This window comes from Plasmodium brasilianum, chromosome 12 (assembly GCF_023973825.1).
Source record: "Plasmodium brasilianum strain Bolivian I chromosome 12, whole genome shotgun sequence".
Lineage (NCBI taxonomy): Eukaryota > Apicomplexa > Aconoidasida > Haemosporida > Plasmodiidae > Plasmodium > Plasmodium brasilianum.
In genome coordinates, this window is record NC_090125.1 from 3422352 (window position 1) to 3446529 (window position 24178).

General features: G+C 24.3%; 2 protein-coding genes across 2 annotated transcripts; one reads left to right on the forward strand and one right to left on the reverse strand.

Annotated features, from left to right (window-relative positions):
- Positions 1-6608: 6608 nt before the first annotated feature.
- On the forward strand, positions 6609-8382 carry MKS88_004696 (translocation protein SEC62; the record flags this gene model as incomplete). The annotated part of the gene is made up of 3 exons (XM_067217892.1): positions 6609-6623; positions 7059-8072; positions 8272-8382. The coding sequence occupies 3 exons, from the start codon at positions 6609-6611 to the stop codon at positions 8380-8382; spliced, it is 1140 nt and encodes a 379-aa protein (XP_067072276.1).
- Positions 8383-10289: 1907 nt separating this feature from the next.
- Positions 10290-24101, reverse strand: MKS88_004697 (uncharacterized protein; the record flags this gene model as incomplete). The annotated part of the gene is made up of 3 exons (XM_067217893.1): positions 10290-23114; positions 23629-23828; positions 24062-24101. 3 exons carry the CDS (start codon positions 24099-24101, stop codon positions 10290-10292), a joined length of 13065 nt encoding a protein of 4354 aa, XP_067072277.1.
- Positions 24102-24178: the final 77 nt, after the last annotated feature.

Here is a 24178-nt window from a genome sequence, read left to right on the forward strand (position 1 = left end):
GAACATAAAAATTAGCATCTATGTGTGCACATAAATGAAGTTATATTTTATAAATTTTTATTTTACATAAAAAATAGTACTTTATGGTTATATTTATGATAAACAGAAAATAATGTAGTAGTGTGCACGGATATTATAAGTTTTAAAAAAAATAAGTTATTACGATAAAGCAAAAATATTTTAACCTTATAATACGAATTTACTGAATTTCAAAAATGCATTATTACACAATCACACAGTTACACAATTACGCAGATACGTTACTTCATTATTAAGTAATTTTACAATTATGTATTTATAGAACTACTTAAATACACAATTACAAAATTTCAAAAATATGTAAATGTTTAATTACGAATTTTTTTTTTTTTTTTTTTTTTTTGCACACAAATAATCCTTATTCTTTTAAAATAAAATTTAATATATTTTTTACCGTTACTTTGTTGAATAACTAATTTTAGATGTATGCATGGAATGCATATAATTATGTTAGTATATGATAGTACCTGCACCCCCCCACCTATATATACGTTAAACATAAATATGTCGTCTTTGGACAATATGCTGATATTTTTATTAATCATTCCTTCAGTTATTTTAGGTGTATCAAATCATTTTTTTTTTTACGTTTTTATTTATCAGTAAAGCATTTTATATTTTCAGTAGGAATGATATATTTTATATATCGCTGTTGTTCGGAAAACGTGGAATTAAAATATGGAAATTATTCATGAATTGTTAATTATTTTTTAAAGGTATATTTTTTCAAATTATTGTAAAGCTGCAACAATTAAGAAAATTAAAAATATCATATGAAAGAAAAATTTATAATCTATTATTTTCCACTTACGTTTTAAACTATGCGAGAATAATACACCTATAGTTTATGTTTATGAATAAAATACATTACTGAACTGTGAACAGTGTTTTATACAAGTACGACGTCCTATATTAGGTGAAAAAGATGTTAAATTAATCCTTTTTTGCTTGCACACATTTAACAGGACAAGCGTTTACTCTACCAGAAAAAAAAAGTAAAAATGTTTTACAAAATATTTCCATATATAAATAAATACTATTTATACATCATTTTGTGTATTCATAGTTTCATGAAAATAAGAGAGGACCTTTTTCAGCTATCGTGGGTGTTGCTTTCATAAAACAGATATTAGTCAAAAAGCTCGTAATTTTTTGTTTTTTTTTATGTCTTCTTTTTGTTCATTCATTTTTGAATTTTTCCTTAACTAAATGATTTTTTGGAAGTTGTATTTTTTTCTTTTTTTTTGGTATAAAAAAAGAAAGGAGGACATTATTTTTCTAAAAAATACAGGACATTGGGAACATAAAATACCACCAGTTCGAAGATATATTCATTTCACCTTTTTTATTTAACTTTTATCTTTCTACACGCTAATATGAATTAAGAGCAATTATCAAGCAAAATGAAAAAAATAGAATTAACTTTTAATTCCTAAATTTTTGATCGCAGTACTTTTATTACCTTCTGCAAATACGTAAACAGGTACAAATGTGCGTATACATAGTTACCGTTTTTTTTAAGAGGTGTTTAATTTAAATCTGCTTGAAGCGAAAAAAAGTGTAAAAGAATAAAATTTACAGAAAGGCAAAAACTTTTTCATTGTAAGGGTTCATTTTTATCGTTTTTTTGATCGTTCCTTTATCGCTCTCTTGTTGTTCTTATTTTTTTTATATACATGGCGAATCGTTAAACATTAATGAGTACCTCCAACCTTGCCATGGCTAATGTGTAATATAGAAAAAAAAAGAAATAAAAGAAATTAGGAATAAAACAGTTAAATTTTAAAATAATTTTCATTTTCTACTATATACGTAAAAAGTTTATAAAAGCCAACTAATTTATATTAATTACACAATAAACAGGAACGGAAAAAATTGTTCAATATAAAAATGGTGGAGCAATAATTTATTATACTATTTAGCAATACTTAAACAAAAAAAGCTTTTAAAATGTATAAAATAAAATATTATGCAATATTTAGCAATTGTTCTTTTTAATATATAAAAGATATTTATATATCTTTAATGAAAAAAAGAAAAAAAAACAGCCCAATGGTAGAAGACTACCGATGGGCCAGAAGACTTTGTCGGCTAAGCCTGTGGGGTGGCAAGCTTAGCCCTTTTGGGTAATGTGAGGTTCGAACTCACGACCTCGGGATTATGAGACCCGCGCGCTAACCGACTGCGCCAATTACCCTTAAATATATATTTTTTTTTTTTAATTAATATCATAAAATAAAAATGCTTATGTCAGCTTTTAAAATAATTCATATATTACGCATATAATATATTTATATACATTTATTTTTATAAATTTAAGCATATATTAACAGTTTTTTTTAAATAAATTTTTATAAGTCCTAACTAATCCTCTTTCTTATATATGTAAAGTATGTTTTTCCTATTTATAACTATATTTAAATTAGGTATTTATTGTATACATTTATGTACATCATATTTTAAGCTCACTCTTGTAAAATTAAAAAAAAAAGGGCATTTTCATACACATATTTTTTTAATATCAATTATTAAATTATTAAAAAATTTCTAGTATTTTTTATGTGAAAAGAATAAAAAAATTTTCTTTTCAAATTTCTGTTATGCTTAATTAACCAAAATATTTATTTAGAACTTGAAAGAGGGGCTACATATAACTGTTTATTTTCTTCTTTAAATATTGCTTTACAATATTTAAGAAAAAATAAAAAAAAAATAAAAAAAAACTTATATTTTATATATAGTAGATTTATAAAAATGGAAGGAGCCAATAAATATAAAAACACTCAAAGGATAAACGTAATTGAAATATTTCGTTTAAATATCTACATTTTCAAAATTACATTGGATGAGAAAAGAACACACATAAAAAAACAAATTCTTATAAAAAAATCATTAAAGATATTATATTATACATTTATTTTACATTTAATAAAGAAAAAAAATAAAAATAAAAATAAAGAAAATAAAATAAAAGAATATTATTTTTACCTCGTACATATTTTGCCTTTCTAGAAAAAACCCTAAAATATATATACATATTTATGTATGATTCAAAGAATGACATTCTTTTTACGTATACGCTCTACTTTCAATCTGAATAAAGTATAATATATAATTAATATATTCCTTATACAAAATTATGAATGCATTTAATATTTATATTACTTAACCTATTCTCCCTTTTTAAATCTTACCTTTACATTTTTTGTGCCATGTGTACTTTGTAAGCTTACATGTAATTCATTTCTACATAGTATTGAACAATTTATATTTAAGATTTGATAAAAAGCACAGTTATATTTATAAAACTTTTCTCTGCTTCTTTCACTGCACCCATTAATTTTTTTTTTTTTGGGTTAATAACCACTTAAATACTGCTTATTAAGTCACATATAATTTATTCTCTAGAATATCAGTTGTGATTTTTTTTTTTTTTAGTTTTAATTTTTTTTTTATATATGTATCACTTCATATTAGAATTAATAAAATTGCACCGATGAGTTAGCATGGTTGCTAAGTGTGACTTCAAATCATTTGGCGTAAGTTCTTTGCGCAGAGGTTCGATTCCTCCTTCGGTGCGTATTGATATATAAACAATGATTTGTGTAAAAATGTAGTAATACGTGTACATAATTTTGTATGTTTATTTAATAAAAATGCTCTCATTAATCTTTAAATAAATTTAAATAAATATATGTATAACATGGGGAATTATGATTTTCTATCAAATTAGCGTTAATTTATTTGGCACAAGCACAGACATATAAACGTAGAGAAAATAATGCAAAGGATAACGAGTATTGTAGTAAAAAGAAAACATAGGAAAATTACATTTTTAATAAATATTACATACTTCCTAATTACACTACTGTAATAATGGGATAGAGGCCTACATATATTCTTAAAAAAAGGAATTAATAGTGATACAAACGGTACAAGTGTAGTGATTATTATACGCACACACATATATGTTCACATGCAGACGCATCTACACCCCACATTCTTATATTTATGCATATATATATGTATCGTGATAGATAAAAACACCCTTCTTTATTAACATTTTATTCACATTGATATCTTTTTGTTCCTATAGAATTACAATAAATTACAAATATGTGCGGTTTCATTTTACCTATGATTTTTTTTATTTTTTATTTCGAAAAAAATTAGCTTTTATGAAAAGTAACATGAAATTTATTTTTTAAAGAATGTCTAACATCATCATAATTACAGATAATAGAACCGATAGCAAACTTATATGTGTATTTATGCTTTATATTTAAAAAAAAGGCTTTTGAAATTTATTTTTTTTTTGATCCAGGACAAATGTGAAATGTTTTGCATTATGACATGAATGATCCACATTTTAATTTAAATAGATATAGGAATATTATTTTAGTGGAACGAGGAGTAGTCAGTGTGTTACCTATATATATATAGACAGATAGATAAATAGTTACATACATACGGACTAAAAACTTTTTGAAATAATAAAAATATATATGTGCCTTTAAGCCATATATTTTATTAAGAAAAATTGAACAAGTTATACTGGTTAGATAGTTGGGAAAAAAAATGCATAATTTGGAAATCATTCATAAATAGGAATTTTAAAATATTATCCTTTGAATGGCACCAATTATTTTACTAACAAAAAATATAAAAATGTATAAATAATTGGTGAGAACTTAAAAAAGGAGTAACAAAAAAAAAAAAAAAAATTTTTTTTTATGATCAAGTTATATCTTCCTATTAGGTTTTATTTCTTAGCAACGGAAAAAGTGGTTTATAATAATAAAAAATCTATAACATTATAAAACTGTTTTTCTCTGAGTTCTAAGTATAGTTCTGCGTAGAGTAGTAATATGTATTTATGTGAAGTATACATACATATATATATATGCATATGAATTTTATTTTATTGTTCTCCTTTTTTTTAGAGGCACCACTAAAGCTACAATTAATATGTCTATGATTTATCAACAATTTTAAAAACTTGCGACTTATGGTCTTTGGTACATTAATATTCTTTTTATTTTTTTTAAAGAAGTATTTATCATATCTGTGCTATATACGGTAGTTCTTTCTTTTTTCTAAAAAATTTTACGTGAATGTTTACACACTAATATTTTTTTTATTTTATTATTATATGTTTTTTGTTTTTTTTAAATAAATTTATTAACTTATATTTCTACATTTTAAATATTTATAATAACCTTTTCAGTTTTATTGTAAGTTTTTCACCTTTACTTTATCAAAGTTTTTTCTTTACACAATATCTAACTTAATGTCGTCCATGAAGAATTATTTTTGCTTATAATGCAAGTATATTATTATTAGTTTCCTTTCTTGTGTACCTATTGCCTCTTATGGTAAAAGAAATCAATTGTACATAACTTTCTTCCATCTATTCATCGTTGAACTGGTATAAACTTCATAAGTATGATATGTATATATATAACATTATTTACGAATTTTTCTAAATATTTATGAATGCGTATTATTAAAAAAAAATAAGTAAATAGTAAAGAACAGATATGACCTAGGCCAAAGGATAAACATAACTTAAATATAGACATGCATATAATCTTCGTACAAGCAGAAATACAACTTAAACAACAGAAATGCAACTTGAAAAAAAAAAACGATCTAAACGGAAGCACCAATATGATCTAATTAAAAAAATGAAATTAGTTGCACAATGTGATAATGACTTTTTCGAGGAAATTTATTATATTATATATATTTTTTCATATTGTTCCACATCTGAATTATTATATTGCATGTTTCTATTTCTCCTAAGTTTTAAAGAACATAAAAAGATAAAAATTGATATGTGCATAAAAAATATATGAAATAAATATAGTACATAAAAATAAATTAAAAATGTTGTAAAAAATAGTAGTATATGGTAAATACAGTAATAAAAATTAAAAAAATTTATTATTTAAAATGTTATTAAATAAAAACATTAAAATACAGATAATAATAAAGAACAAAATGGTAAACAAAACAATAATGAAGCAAAAAGAAATATTATTAATAGTGAACACGCAATAAACACACTTCACTAAAATGAAAAATAAAATAAAAAACAAGAAAAAAAAAAAAATTTAAATTTAAATAAATAAATAAATACATATATATATATATATTTATTTATATATATATAATTTTATATTTACTTACTAATATATATATACATATATATATTTATATACTTTTATTTATACATATTTTTATTTATACATATTTGTACTTTTATATATATAAATATATATATTTACGAGAGGAAAACAATATAAAGAAAAGGAAATAAAAAAAGGATAAAGTACAATAAATAATTAATAGCATAAAATTAAAAAAAAAATTATCTAAGAAATTTACAAAATAATAATAGAAATAGTAATAATAACACAGAAATAAATAGAAAACTGCTAACGCACAGACTGGAACATACGAGAAAAATATAATGATATTATTGTACAAAAATAGTTTTCTATATTAAAGAAAATATAATTTTTTTTTTCATTAATGTTTTTGTTTTTCTACTAATTTAGGAAAAGATGAGCGGAACAGAGGTAAAAATGCATCTTTTTAATGAATTCAGCATTTCATATTATAAAACATATACTTGTTTATACATAATGGGTTTACACATTTAGATTCCATGAAGTCGATTTAATGTTTTTATATGATTATTATGCAAGTATAGTTATCGGTTATTTTATTTTCCTTTAATTTTTTTTTTTTTTTTTTTTTTTATGTTTGATATGTATATAATCACTTAACATCTTTGGTTTTCCTTTTTGCTAGTTGTTTAAAAACTTTAAAACATGAATAATAAAGAAGAAACAACAAAATTAATAATTAGGAGAAATATTCGTTGGTGCATACGTATATCTGTGAATATATATGTGTATATGTGTATTTGTGTGCGTGATATATATATATATATATATATATGAATACCTATGTAAGAACACATATGGACGTCTACTCACTTGAATTTGCAGGAATTAAATCCTGATATGCTTGGAGTGTTGAAGTGCGCCTTCGAGGAAGGAGTCAAGGTAAAGAGCGCAGCAGAAGTAGGAAAAAGAGCAGTAGAATATTTTAGAGGAGATGATTTTGTGCATTTTTTAAGCACGAAGAAAGATATGTTAAAGAAAAAGTTTCCAAATTTATTTATTGGGAGAAGTTTAGATGAGATGAAAGATATAGAAGAATTTGCTGAATTATTTATACAACAAGGATATATATATAAAGCTCAATATAAACCAATTAAAGGAATAAATGAAAAGGATGAAAATGGAGTATATAAGAGGCCCAAATGGCCAAAGAGATTAATTATGACTTCAAAACAAAATTTTGATAAAACAAGTTTTTATATTTTAGTGCATGAAAGGAATAAGAAATTACAATATTTTATGTTAGTAATCTTAATATCGATTGTTTTATTATGTTGTATGTTTCCTGTTTGGCCTTTGAAATTAAAATTGGCATTATGGCATTTGTCTGTTGCATTTATAGCTTTAATATCAGTTATAATAGTAGGAAGATTATGTACTTTTATTTTCTTCTGGTTTTTTGGAGTTGATTATTGGATATTTCCAAATTTATTTGATGAAGAATGTAATGTTGTTGAATCGTTTACACCATTTCATTCATGGGTATATAGAAATGATACTTGGATTCTTGTAATTGCTAGAATGTTTACTGCTGTTTTGTTAGCTATAGGTATACATCAACTGGGAAAAACACACTCAATATCAGATATTAGGGATTTTGCAACTCAGTCCTTTATTGATATAATAGAATGGGGAAATAAGAAATTAAGCGATTCTCCTGAAAATGTTTCCATGTATAAATCCATTGGTGCAAAATCAGCATTCGAAAATCAGGCAGAAGATGAGGAAGAAATAGTTTATGATGAGAATGAAGAAAATTATGACTGTCTTAGGAAATGTGGATTTCAAACGTTCGAAGAATTAGTCAGGAAGTGCTTTTTAAAATGTGAATGCATGGAGGTAAGGGCTCATTATATTAATGAAATAATAAATAAAAAAATTGTCGTAATGAATGATGAAATTATGAAAAAGCAACAATATTTATGAAAATATTGCTCCTACTGTTGTAGATTACGAGTTGTCCTATTTTTCAATATGATTATTTTGTTTTACTTTTTAACATTGTTAATTTATTTTTATTATTTTTTTTTTTTTTTAGAAAATTATTAACTCAGATTGTTACAAGAATAAATGTTCCAGAGTAACTAAGGAGGTTTTATATGAGGCATATAAGGAAGTTTGTTTTGGAAAAAAGGAGAATAAAGATTAAGAAAAAATTTTTTGTTTAACTTTTGTGCAATATTTATATTTTGAATACTTCCCATGTTTTCCTAGAAAACTGGGGAAGTAATGTACACACACAAAATAACCGTTTGAATCGATTAAATGTCCATTGATTTTGTTTTTTTCCATTTTTGATTATATATAATCAAATTTATATATTTTCTTTATTAAGAATTAATATGTTATTATATTTGTTTCATTTTATTGTGTTTTGTCATATTTTCTCCATTTTTTTTTTTTTTTTTTATTCCCTTTATCCCTTTATATTCTGTGCATTTCTTTTCTTTTTTTCTTTGCTGCTATTCTACTAAATTCTTTACAAATATATGTAAAGGATTTTTATATACATATGTTAATTTTTTGTATTTTGAAATACAATATGTAAAAATAAACAAGAGTATTTTTTATGGTATTTGTTTTTTTAAATAATTCTTTTAAAGGTTTTTATAACACCGTGATTACTTTGTATCCTTTGAGCATGTTGAAATGCAACTCATTTAATTTTAAAATTATTTCGTCATTGTAAATTTTGTTAATTTTTTCTTATTAAAGGGTGTTACATATATATATATAATATATATATGTACATATGTATTTGCATAAAATATACATGAATTAATGAACAAAATCAACAGAACGAACATGAATTAAAATTATTAAGGGTGTATAAGCCAAGAGAAACAAAAAATATAAGGTAAAAAAAAAAAAAAAAAGCATTTATGAACGCATAAGCGAAGCAATAAATAATAGAATAAACAGTAGAAAAAATGCAACGATAACAATTTTTTTTTGCACATTGAATAAAGCGAGCATATACATATATATATATATATATATGTGTGTAAGATAAAAAACATAAGAAAAAGTAATATTAGAAAACTCCATAACTATTTTTAATAGTTTATGGTACGTAATGTATACTAAAAAAAAAAACGCAGGAGAGGAAAATGAAATTACCAAGAGAAGTAGTTTTTCAAGTAGCAAAAGGTTTTCGAGGGAGAAGCAAAGGATGCTTTAAAATTGCTAGAAGCAGAGCAATGAAGGCATTGCTCTATTCGTATATCATGCGGCGTCAAAGATATAGGCGACTAAGGGTAATTTTAGCTCTTTGTAGGGAAAAATAATAAATATGCATATATATATATATATATATATATATATATACGTGCATACAATTATTTGTATATATGCAGTTGCGTGTGTATATATATAGAGTTACATGTTCATGTATATCGTAATTATGTGCATATATAAAAATTTTTAACTCATGAAGTGTTAAAATTGTTTACTTGTAAGGTTCACTGGATAGCTAGCATAAACAGAGCGTGTAGGGAATGGAAGTTTACCTATTCTCATTTTATGTATAGTTTATTAAATAATAACATTCTTCTAAATAGAAAGAGTTTGTACACCCTATGCTACACAGAACCAGTAAGTTTCAAATGCTTGATAGACGAATCAAAATATATTTTTTTCCAAAGAAAACTCAAGTTTAGAGACATATCACAGCTTTAGCGGGATTTATCAGTTTTTTTTGGGATATTAAATACACATTACCCTATTCAGTCCTTCTGCAGTTATTAATTTTGTACAAAAATATGTATATACATAGATATATATGTATAAGTATTGATATATATCTACACATTTAAGTAAATTCTTAAAATTAGGCAAGTATCTGAAAATGATCCATTAAAATATGAGAAGATAGGTGTTATTACTATTTGAAGAAGGTAAAATTACATGGTATTCGAATTCGTCAAACTTTTTTTAATAAAAATGAATGAATTAATAGAGAGAGTTTTATAAATAATAAAGTTTATCTCCATTTATGCAGAAACATTATATTACACATTTTGAATTTTGCACTTCGCGTTTTTCGTTTTACTTTTTTCAGGAGGCGTTAAAAAAGTTTATTGCATAATTGATGCTGTCAAAAATGTAATCAGTGTAGATTTTAATTTGTTCGCTATTATATTGTGAGTAATTTGTATAATTCCGATTCTGTTCTTGAAAAGATGAAGAAAAAAATTTTCTGAGAGAAAAATGAAATTCATTTTGAAGTATTGAGGAACATAGGTTATTTACTTGATAATTATAATTTTTAGGTGTGTTAAAAAAAAAGTAAAAGCAAAGTTTTTCCTTGTGTAAGTCATCCCACTTTTGTAGCGTAATTTTTTTTTTTTTTCGCTCAAACTCAGAGTGAAGAAAATTTGGATTGTCTTTTTTTTTGTTTTTATTAAGAAACATGTCGGCATTTTTTTCAGTGGAAATGGTTTCTGTGATAGCATCAGTGCTAAAGGAACCACTTGCTTCCTTTTGTTGACTTGTATCAATATTGAGTAGTTTCGCTTTTTTTTTATTTTTAATTAACCGTACATAATTTACAAGAAATACATCATACTTAAAAAATGTTTTATGAAAAAAATAGAATTCCTTTATATAAATGCATAAATAGAATTTATGTAATATGTGTATATTAATCATTAAAGGGTGTAGAAATATGGTGTACTTTATTAATTTTATTAGTTGTTCCAAATGCTTCAACTCGTTTTTTATTTTTTTGTACAAGTTTTTAAATTGTACCGATAAATTATCCTTCTCCTTATTATGGTGAAGTGTTATATATTTATTTACGTCATTCGTATTTAGTATTTTAATAATATCTGTAACTATTACTAACAATTCAGCATACAAGTAGAAATATTTTTTTGTGTGTCTATTTTCGTTTTCATTTTCATTTTTGTTCTTTTCCAATTTATTTAATGTTATATTACTTTTGATACTTTCTTCATTATTGAAACTTTTAAAGTGTTCATATATTTCGTTGAGTACATAAATAAATACGAAATAAATATTTATATCGCTAGATATGCACAATATACACCTTTTAAAGGAATTTTTGTTTTTTAGTAGTAATAAATACAAATGTAAAATAGAGAATTTTATTAGTATTAAAACTTCTTTATTTTTTTTTGTTTTATTACTCGACATAAATATTAAGTTAAACCATATGTTATCATTCTTATCAAAATTAAATAATAAGCTTATTAGTCTTTCATCAAAAAAGGAGTTGAGAAAACAAGAATTAAAAAAAATAATTATATAGTAGATAAGTAAAAGACACGTATCTTTTTTTTTTAGATATTTAATTAGTGTGGTTGCTAATTTTAATATTTCGTTTTTATTATTATCTATAAATATTACTTGATAACTCAGTAATTGTAATATTAATATAATTACGTGATTTTTTCTTTCAATTTCCAATTTTCCTTTATTCACGTTGTTGTCTAAATTATCTATAATATAGTTAATCAGAAAACTTAAAAATTTGCTTTTATTAAATTGTTCACTTAATTTTTTAACACACTCAAAATAGGTAATTCCTTCTTTTTGTTCCTTTTTATTATTACATTTTAAATTACTAATAACATACTGTTTTAAACTTCCCCCGTCTTTTGTAATTTCACCTTCTTCTATCAGATGGAGTGTATTTTGATATAATGAAAAATCAAAGAAGTATGAATTCAAAATGCTTAAATAAAAGTTTAAAATAGTTATACAAATGTATGAGCCTTTTTTATTATTAATTAATTCTTTGAAATATGTGTTAAGTATATCTAAACAATTAAGGGTATTAGAGCAAAATTTATAAAAAGTTAAAACGTCATATAATATAAAACAGCATATGAAATTAAAGAAATAATCTATGTAAATATATGAGAAGTAACCAATTTCTTTACCAAAATTAGTTAAAGATTTTTCATCAAAAAAGTTGATTTTACCTTTAAAATAATTGTTTATGTAAAAATTGAATGCACTGTAAATGCATTCGACAATATTTTTGTTCGTAAAATAGGAAAACTTTTGTAAAAGGACTGAAATATATTTATATTTAAAAATTAATGAAGAAATATTGTTACATGTTTGTATTATTCTGAAGCAATTTATAGTATACAGAAATAGCAATTTCTTATACCGCTTGATTTTTTCAATTAAATTTGTTATTACATATAGGTTCATTTCTGTTATGTCCGTACTTTCCTTATTTATACCGTTCGGTTCGATATTACATGCAGCGGAAATACTGTTTGGATTGAGACTTTGTTCTTCGCCTTCTTCAGCTTCGGAGTTTGCTTTCCCCTTCATTTCAGTCCCCTTTTTTTCTGTATCTTTTTTTTCTACTATTTTTATACATGCCTTTCCAATAGAAGTTTTGTCTGTCCACTTCTTCCCCTTTATCGCTGCTTCACGCTTCCTTTTCCCTTCTTCTCTTATCTTTGATAGAGCTTCTTCTGCACGTGAGTACTTGGAATTTTTGATAGGAGTGAATTTGCTTTTTTTTGTATTAATATTTTCAGTGAGCTCATTTTTATCATTTTGTGGAACAACATACTGTAAAGGATTGTCTCCTGGTAACTTTCGTAAAAATCGATTTAACCCATTTTTCGACCGAACGACTGATAACTTTTTTTTTTTTAAATTATTATTCTTCATGAATTCAGAATATATCATCTGAATGTTTAAAAAATCCGATGTAAATAAGATTGTAAAATGTTCCAGAATATGTCTAACTATTTGCATTAAAATATTTTCTTTTATTTCATAGTTGGATGAGTAATAATCATAAAAAAATAAGAGAAAAAATAATAAAATATTGGTTGTTATTTTGTTTAGAAATAATTTATTATTGTTCTTGTGATCCAAATGAAAATTTTCTATGCTATAATTCGTTTTTATCGCCTCTTCATAATCATTTACTGTATGAGGAAAAGAGCTATTTTTTTTTTTATTTTCCTTTTTAAGATTATATTTATTATTATTTATTATGTATAAAATAAGTAAATAAATATTATTGTTATGAAAAATATTATGAACTACAGTGCTTTTAATATCTTGATCTACATAATATTCTAAATTTTTATTCCAGTTTTGTTTTTTCATATTTATTAGCGTGTCATAATAAACACCTATAGACGTATCATCTATATATAGGGTATTTTCCTCGTAAAACGTATCTTTACTTGTGTTACTAATATATATAATGTTTTGAAAAAAGGATGGAAATGCAAGTACATTTTTTATTTGCGTAAAAAATATATTATAAAGATCATTTAAGTATATATAAATATGGGAAACGAATATATACAACAAATTATGGATCATCATTTCATTTTTTTTTTTCTTTCTGTTTACTTGTTGTTTATTTTTTAAAACATACTTTAAGTATTCCTGTATCATTTCATTAAATTCGTTATAAAATTTTTCATTTTTTGTAAGAATAAGTGATAAGAAGTTTTTGTCTTTAAAACACATGCTAACAATTAGTATGTAATAATAGATCTTATCGTATATACACTCCAAATTTTTTTTTCTTCTTTTTTCTATTAAAAAACAGTTAAGGAAATTGTTCAAATAGAAGTGATTGTCTTGTGTCATATTTTTCATAAAAATGGAATTTTTGTTTGTGCTATATGTTATAGCAAAATTATCATCATCCTTGTTATATCTTCTTCTCATGGAGAGTACTTTTTTTTCTTCTTCTGTCATCATGTAATCATTATTGCATTCTTTTTTTATGATGATGCACTTTTCTTGTCCATCAATAGTTGAATTGTACATGTTGCTATTAAAGCTTTTCGAATGGTTACTTTGGCTATTATCAAAATTATTACAATAGGTCCCATGTTCCTTCCTAACACCTGCATTTTTGCACTCGCTATTTTCAATATACGTTGAATCTGTTTGATGCTTATAAGCATATATTTCATACTTTTGCAAATTATTCATACCTTCACTTTCATTACAAAATAATAATTTTATAAATATTTTTATAAAATACTTTTCTAATAGCTTGGCTTCTTTCAAAATGGAGAAGTTAATGTATATATTTTTTTTACTCAAGAAATAGAAAATACGTTCACATAAAATAATAATATTGTCCTTTTCCTTCCTTTCACAACTTTTTTCTTTTTTAGAGACTCTGTTATCGCAATTATTTAGTGAAAAGAAAAAGGGGAAATTGTCTAAGGTAAAGCTTAAAAATAGTATAATTGATAAAAACAAAATTTTTGTTTCTTCGCAGTTCGGGCAATACAGGTCTATCATATATACGTAATTCGAGTTTAACACACTGTTATTATTGCTGAAGTTGTAGCTGTGGCTGCTTACACTGCTTCGATCGCATTCATGAGGATTTGCACTTTCGTCCTCCTCTGCGCATGTATCTGCCTTGCATCTTTTGAACTTATTTATTGTGTATTCATAAAATAGTTTACAATAATTTTTATAAATATCCTCTTCTTTTAAAATATAGTTGTGTTTATTTATATCATTTTTTATCTCTTTATCTGTACAATCATTTTTTTCAATATTCCCCTGTATATTATTTATATGTACGGTACTAGTATCCTCTTTTGACATTTGTATGTTCTGCATATATATTGTATATTTTAGTATGATAAAATAAATCCTTTTTAAAAATTTGCATATTTCCTTATCCGCCTTGTAGTATTTAAAAAAGTACACTAAAATTGGCTGCTTAGAGTGATACAAATTCCTTATATTTTCTTTCGAATTTTCTTTGGAAATTTCAAATTTTAGAACTTGGAGAATGTATTTGAAAAGAAATAGTAACAGCTGAATATACAAACATTCAACAATTATATCGTTATATATATTACAGAAACTTGTTAATATTTTCATATATCTATTTAAAAAGATGTGTTTAAACATATATAATGTTTTTACATTATTATTATCTGAGATACCCATGATTTGGGTATTTTCTAATTCTATATTTATAACACGACTGTTGCTGTTATCACTGCTTCTACTACTAGTCCTATTCATTTTTTTTTTTTCTTTTTTGACGTTTTTTTCTGCAGATGTATGCTCATCCTTTTCTTGGATCTTCCTCCGTTCATCAGCTTCTTTCTTAATGTTATCAGTGAAAAGTTTATAATCATAATGTGTTAGTATATTAAAATTTATATTTGAAATATGGTTATTTATTGTGTACAAGTTCATAAAGCAGCCTTTTTTCATAATTACATGTAACATGCACATAACATTTTTTAAAAAATATATATCTAATTTAAGATATTCTTTCTCGTGATTTTGAAAAGTAACATTTTCTATATTTATGGTTTTTTCAAATTCATATACATTTACTATGTTAGAATAAATGCCGCTATTTTTGTTTATTTGATTCTTCTTTTTTTTGATTATTCTTTTCGTATATTTAGAAATTATGAAGAAGAGAAAATTAATCAAGGTAGATAAGTTTTTATTTTTGTCTTTTAGTTTTCTATTTTTCTGCTCCTCTTCCTTTAGCATGATAGGGTTTATGCTTTCTTCCGATTCGTTCAGGTTAAAATTTATATCCTGATCATAATTTACACTTTTATAAAAATTCACATCCTGGTCATAATTGGCACCATTAGAAAAATTCATATCTTTGTTATAATATACACCTTTAGAAAATTGCATGTCCTGGTCATAATTATTATAACAGCTGTACTTCATTTTGAGGTAATAATTATCTAGTTTTATAAAATTATATATGAGGTTCAAGCAAAAGCTAGAAATTTTGTTTTTTAAAGTAGATGTAGCAACTGAAATGTATAGAAGCTTGTAAATAAATAGAGACAAGTCTATATCCTTGTTTAATTCACTAATTTTATACTTAACACATTCGTTTTTTTGCAATATTAAATCAATATATAAACATATATCAATCACGTTTAGAAAATGCTCTAGTAATATTAGGTTTTTGTGAATTTTGGTATGTTCATTATTTGCACTGTTTTCTTGCTTGGAACTTAGCATTAATTGATTGTACGTAAAAAATAGTAACTTATGAACATAGGAAAAAATAGTATTATAAACAAAGTTTATTATATACACTATTTCATTGTAATCATTTTCAAAAAGGCAATAAATTTGCTTGGCTTGATGGTCCTCTCTATTGAAAATAACATTATTGTGTATTCTTTTTTTTTCTTTTCTTCTATCATAATTTTTATCCCTTTTTTGCGAATGTTTTTTCTCAGTACTTATATAATTAGAATGATCTGCATTTTGATCTTCTTCCTTATTGCTTTGAGAACTATTTTCTGTATACAAGAACTGCATATAACAATTATTTAGGAAGGAAAATAGATTATTCAAATTATAGATGTACGTGAAATTCATTTCGTCATCTAGACAATCATTTATAGGTGGTAGCTGTTTTAATTGCAATAACAAATTAGTAATATAGGGGGAATAATCTGTTTGTGATATGCTCTTTCTGTCAACTTTTATATTTAAGAAAAGAAAAGAATATATATTTGTAGTTGTGAAAAAAGGAGTATCTAAATTTTCTTTGCATTTATTTCTTCCTTTTAAAATAATGGGAAGATTAATGTGATAAGATATGCTTCCATTATTTAGTGACGTATAATTCAAATTTTTTGTTAAATAGTAATATTTATTAATGAACAGAAAGAAAGACCTAAATATGTTACTGTTATTATAATTTCCAAAAAAGCACATCTGTTTTTCTTTATTATTCACATTTGAATCATGAAATGTGTGCAAATAAGAATATTTTGTAGAAAAAAAAAAGAAAGATCTTAATTTTTTGATATTTAATAAAAAATTATTTGGTTGCAGTGTTTTATATAACCAAAAAGGAATAAAATATATTATTTTATGTTCTATATGAAATGATATTTTATTTAAATTATCAAACGAATTTTCTGTATCATGTTCTATATATTTATTTTTATTCCTGTGTAAATTAAAAAAATTAGTACTATACTTTTTCAGCGCCCAATGTGTTTTCATATAATTATCATTACTAAAATTATTTGTAGTATTTTCTTCTTTGTTATCTATATAATACTTTTTCATATGTTCTATCTTTATTTCATCAATTATAGAATATTCTAAACTAATTGAACTAGGATTTTGCTCAGAATCCATATTTCGATTTAACAAAAATGAGGTATCTTCTTCTGTGTTTTCTTTTTTCTTTCTCTTTTTTCTACTTATTTTATGTTCTAATAGTAGATATGGTTCTAAAAATATTCTGTATTTATTTAGCAGTAATATGTTCTGGTCAAATATTAGGTAAAAGCTTAAGCTAATAGCTAATGCTTTAACAATTTCATTCTCATAGAAAAAAAAACAATACAAATGCGATAGGAAGAAGTATTTTTCCTTGTATATCCTTTTACATATTTTGCTATTTCTATAATTTGTAATGAGAAGTAGAATAATTATTTTTAACACGTAAGCAAATGAATCGATATTACTTAACTTCGTTTGTTCTTTAATTAGAATCTCTTTTATCAATTTTAAGTATAAATGGAAAATTTTCTCATAAATGGAAAAGATTATACTATTCTTCATTTCTTCCTCTTTTCTTCCTTCTTTCACTTCTTTCACTTCTTTTTCTTTTTCTTTTTCTTCTTCTTCGTCTTCGTCTTCGCCTTCGCCTTCCACTTCTTTTCCTTCTGCTTCCTCTCTTTTTTCTTCCCCTTGTGAGGTTCTATATTTGCTGTATTGAACATTTCTTCTTAAAATTACGGATATAATACGATTAAAAAGTTGTGAAGGAAATTCCTCCTTATTAATATCTATATTTGTTAATGACGTTAACAAAACTGTTTCATCGTTCACAACTTGATTAAGCAAAAAGTCGCTTATATAAAGATTTATAATATTTGTGTTAAAGTTCAAGTCACTTGAATATTTAAATGTATTATAAGTTTTACTGTGACTGTCTGTCGTATCCTGTACTTTCCTATTTATATCGCTTTTATAGGTTTGTTCTGGTAGCTTACTACTTATATGTCCTTTATCTCTTAAAAGGTCATGCCCCTTTTTGCAATTATCAATTTCTGTATTCCCGGTAGAACGTAATGTTACAGATTTATTTGATTCATCCTTTAACTTTATTTTGCTGAATTTTATTTTGAATTGGTGATACATTTTCCACATAATTTTAAGCGAAAATGTTCTGCTTTTCTTTTTTCGCTGAAATAGGAAAAAGTATAAATTATGCACATTTAAGAAAACGTTTTGATAAAAATAGATGTTATTAATGACTTGTTCCGTAGTATATTCGTTTTTCTCATTAGTTTGGTTAAAAAATGGGGAAAAATAATTTTCATACAAAAAACTGAAAGAACTGTAAACTGTTTGTTCAAATATTATTATGTATTTCTTCTTGATGAAATGTAAAAGAAGTAACACCTTTGTAAATATTTTAATATTTGATAAGAGGACTTTTTTCTCATTGATATCTTTATGTTTTAATAATTCAAACATGGTAGATATTTTTTTTTTTATATTTTCTAATATAAAAAATGTATAATAATCTCTTAATTCCTTTTTACTATATATACATATTTCATATATCACGTCAACAAATTCGCTTAACTGAAAGGGGGATATGAACTTGTCTGAGGGGTAATTTTTTGTTTCATTAATATTACGATATGATTCGTTGAACATAAGAATGGAATTATTTGAATTAATTCTTTTCCTTGGATGTATTTTATTATTAGAACTATTTAAATCATTGTTTGCGCTATATTCATTATATTTGATAGTTGGGTTGCAATTTGTCCATTTCATTTCATCATGGTTATCAAATTGTACCTCTTCTTCTTTACAATTCTGATGATACTTATTAGTATGTTCTGTTTCTATATTGGTAAAGGCATTTTTCCTAAAATGCTCTTCTCTTCTTTTGATGAAACTTTTTTCATTAAAGAGTAAGGCATCTTGTGTAGTCTCTACATAAGGTGTAAGTAATTCAAGTGGGACCTCACCATCGTGGTCCCCCATTTTACACTTGTAATTATTACCATGACTATATTCTTTTCTTCCATTATTTTCAACAAGCTTTTCATTTATGCCATTGTTATTCATGGTTGTATAAGCATAGCAAGTACTACTATAGTTAATCGTTTTTTCCGTATTTTCTTTTCTCTTTGTATTCATAGAACCGATTGTGTTCTCAGTAATCTTGTCGTAAAGGTGAGTCGGACTTTTCTTTTCTTTGCACAAATTCACTTCGTTATTATATGTGGTCATGTGATTAAAACTTTTTGGATAGCTATTACATAATTTATTATCTTCTTCCTTAAGAAAAATCGTTCTTTCATGATTTATGTTAAAAACAAAATTAAAAAAAAAATATATTATTTCATTATTGTAACTATATATTACGGAAATAATATTATGCAATAGGAGAAGAAAATTTTTAAATAATTCAATAAATTCTGAATTTTTTACTACGTTCTTCTTATTTTCCGAAGGGTAATCAAATGTTAATATGTTCATCTTATTATTGCAATGTTTTAGTTTATCAACAATAAATTGATACATAGAATTGTCTTGCTTATATGGAGTTATATAACTGGAGAAATTATTATATTCAGAAGATATCAAAAGAAAGCTATTAAATAACATATTTAAGTTATTTTCAATTATCACATTTGTTATACTCTGAATAAAGTTGAAGCAAAAATTGACATTCTTCTTTTGCTTCTCATTATGTTTAAAAGATTCATCCATTTGAAAAGTGCTCCATTGTTTGTTGTCGTTTCCTATTTTTTGCAGTAGTACTGGCCAAAATTTTTTTATACTGTCTTCTTTAAAACTTTTATTTCTGTGTTCAACATTTATTGATTGTAATCTATTTAGAGAGTTGTAACATTTAAGAGTCTCATGTGCTTCTGCTTCTTTCAATGATTCAGCAAAGGCAGAACTTGAGTTGTTATTACTGAATGATCCATCACTGTCGTAGGAACAGCTGTTGGCACACATCATGCATGAAGAATAATATTTTTCTAAAAACGTATTTAGTGTTGAATAGCTAGTTGATAAGAAAAAAAAAAAATGGAAAATATTGTTGCTAGTGTTTATGAAGGTGAAAATGTCTAATTGGTTGTTACTGCTTAGTTTGTTGTTGCTTGGAATGTTACTGCTTAGTTTGTTGTTGCTTGGAGTGTTACTGATTAGTTTGTTGTTGCTTGGATTGTTACTGCTTAGTTTGTTGTTGCTTAGCTCGTTACTTCTTAGGTTGTGCTGATTTTCATCTTCATAGTCTGAATTAGTGTTATAAATGAAAAAGAGATTCGACAATGAATAGTAATATAACAGGAAATCATTGTACTCTTTGTAAATTTGATGATCATAAAAAAAAAAGAAAATTTTGAAAAAATACAAAATTTCTATATAGTGCGTATTTAAGTGAATATCAAACAGAAAAAATTTAAACATATTAACTAATTTAATTTTTATTTTTTTCATTAGAATAAATGAAACAGGAGTGTAATTAATATAAAGACAAGTTATTTTTAATATTTCTATTTGTTTTGAGTTGTATTTATAGGTATATCTATGAGAATCACTGAGAAAAATATCAATACTTTCAAATTGATTTTTCTTTAAATCAATGGATAAGAATGAAGAGGAAGAAGAGATATTATTCACATCGTCTATTGCTATGTTTGAAGCAATATAACTACTGCCTGCTTTATCATCTTTTTTTGTTTTTTTATTAAGACAAACATTAAAATTACTCTCTTCAATGAAGTCAATCATAATTTTTAAATGATCATCAATAATTTTTTCTGTTTCATTAAAATAGTGAATTATTATGTTATGCAGAAAATCATATATAACTGTGAAGTTTTCTATGTGAAAATTGAGAGTAGAGCAGTTTTGATTTATTCTATTAATTTTCAAATAGGAAATCTTCAATATTTCTAACATAAAAAGAATTAGGACTTTGAAAAAATATATGCAATTATTTTTCGTTATGAATAAATAATGATACATATCATTTTGGTTTAGTTCTAAAATTGCGTTTTTTCCTGTTGCGTTGAGTAACTTCTTCACATTTTTATTATAATAAAATGAATTTATGTTGTTTATTAATTGAATATTATTTTGTTTTCTTTTACTGGGAAATTCGTGCTTGTCTTGTACATGCATGGGATGATTAATAACCGCAGTTATAGCATTTGATTCATTATTATTTTTATTTTTGCAGAGAAAAAGTAAATAGAAAAGATTTTGATTTAGCTGGAAAAAATAATTATTTATATATATATTGCATATGCTATTACAAAGGCATGCTCCTCTTTTATTTAAATTTATATATAGACTATATATCATGATAAATATAATATACGACAAATTGTTCAGAATATTGTTTATATGATTAAAGTCATTTTCTATTTGTTTATTCTCCATATAAGTTGTATAGATATAATGAATATTATAACTGAGAGTATATAAAAATTTATAATTAAACAACAATATATCTTTATTAAAAATGTATATATACTCATTCAAAATTTTGTTAACCTCTTTATTCATGTATATTAGGTCATCTACACTAATTTTTTTTTTTATTATGTTTATTCCTAGCAATTCAAAATAGTTGAACTTCATCTGCATATAGAAATGTAGTAGTTTCGTTTTGTTAATATAATTGGCGATTTTGTACGATATGTTTTTGTTATATATGTAATTTCTATTTAGATACTCTGAATAACAATCTAACGTATTTGCTTTTTCTTCGTTTTTTTCATCATATTTTTTGGAGGATTTGTGCTCACTTTTGTTTGGTTGTTGCTCTCCAACTTTGAGCTTCGATTTTTCACATAACTCTCCTGTTCCTCTTATATCATTTATATCATTAAAATTTTTTTTGAACACATCAAAACAGTCGAAGAAATTATATAAATAAAAAAATGTGTAATTATTTAATAGTTGTAAATAGTTACTTCCCCTACTATCAGCTTCATCAATAAGAAGAGAAGGTATAGATGATGGTTTATAGTTAAGGCAGTCATATTCTTCTTTTATTTTATTAGCTTTATGTCTTTTATAATTTAATAACAGATAGATGGATTTTTCATTTACTTTATTTTTAACAAAATATAAGGAGTTATAATATGCAAAATCATCGCTTTTTAAATAATTATTTTTCGTAAAAATATTTATATAGTTGTTCTTTTTCATTATTTGATTTATATTTAACAGATCTTTTTCACAAATTTTGTTGTATGTGCTAGTACAAGATGATGTTGTTCTACTGTTACTTAGGTTCTCTTTTTCTTTTTCAGGGAATAAATAGTTTGTGGATTGAAAATTTTGTGCTTCCTCCAACATGGACTCCTTTGTTGAACTAGCATTTTTATTTTCCTCATCTTTTATATTCAAATTGTTTTCACAAATAAGGTTTTTATTTGAATTATTTGTTTTTTTCTTATATTTGTTGTTGTTCTTTTCATTAATTTTACTAAGCACAACTTTTTCATTTGACAAGTTTTTTTTTTTGTTACTTAAATTTTTATAATTTGCACCTGCATCATTTTCGTAAGCAAGTGTATTATTTTCTACATTTATTTTGGATATGTGTCCATTACTATTATATTTTAAAATATCATCATTTTTGTCACAAGAATATAAACGAATTAACTCGTTAAGAATTTTAATAACTTCATTGAATTCGTTGATGTTATTTTCTGCTATAGATTTTTCATAATTTTGGGGGCATAAGTCATCACCTTTTATAACGTTTAACGTTTTTGAACTGCTGCTGGATTTGTATTTTTCTTCATTATTTTTGAAATGAGCTAAAAACTCTTTGAGGAATTTATATATATCTAACTCTTCAAATTTTACTTTTATTTCGTCGTCTTTCTACGTTTTGGCGTTAGCATATATAAGGGGTGGAAATAAAATCACGTGAAGATTGTGTGGCATTAATGCGTGTACAAAGGAGTATGCATTTATATGTATATGCTCATGTATGCATGTATGTATATATGTTTACACGAATTTATGTATGTATGTATGTATGTATGTATGCTTGCATGAATATATGTAGGTATATCTATTTATATGAACATTTTAAATCAGTTAAAAAGTACAAGAATAATGCAGTGAGGTGGTAAACGTTATGCCTACATAAGTTAGATTAAATGAATGGAATAGAGGAGATTGAAATTATAACATAGATATAATATATGGACCTTATATGTGTACCAAAGCATGAAAAATATTGTAAATAAAAGAAATAATTAGTATGAATTTCATAAAAAAAAAAATAAATTATAATAGTCATTAATTAATATAAAACTTCTCAACAATTAGGATTATGCATATATATAAATATATGTCCATATGCACATGTGTATTTTTTTTTATCTATTACTTTTGTAATGTTGAGAACAAATGATAGTACGTCTATTAAATTTTTGAGAGGAATTAACGAATTTCTATCGTTAATATAGTGAAGAATTATATAAAAAAAAAAATTTCTTTTTTTAAAATCTGTTTCATCTATTAAATTTTTTTGGTATTTTTGCATTAACATTATTACTGATCTGTCTCTAATGTCACCTATATGATGCCCTAAAAAAAAAACAATCCAAAAAATTATTGTTATATTTTCGTTTTGTATGGAGTATTATAATTTTTCAATGAAATAGCTTTAAGTAAAGAACTTTAATAATTAGTTTAATCATTTGTTTACTTTTTTTCTTTTTTTTTTTTTTTTAATTTTAGCATCTTTCCCCACTCTCATTTTTTGTTATTTTACTATGTTCTATTTTTGTCTTAAAATTAAGAAGGTTTTAATATAATACCTATTTTCTGTATGAGGTTGCTTAGGTTCTCATCATTCATTTTTTAAACTTATGCATTATAATCATAAGAGAATAGTATAAATGTAATGAAATAATAGTACGCATGCATATATAAAG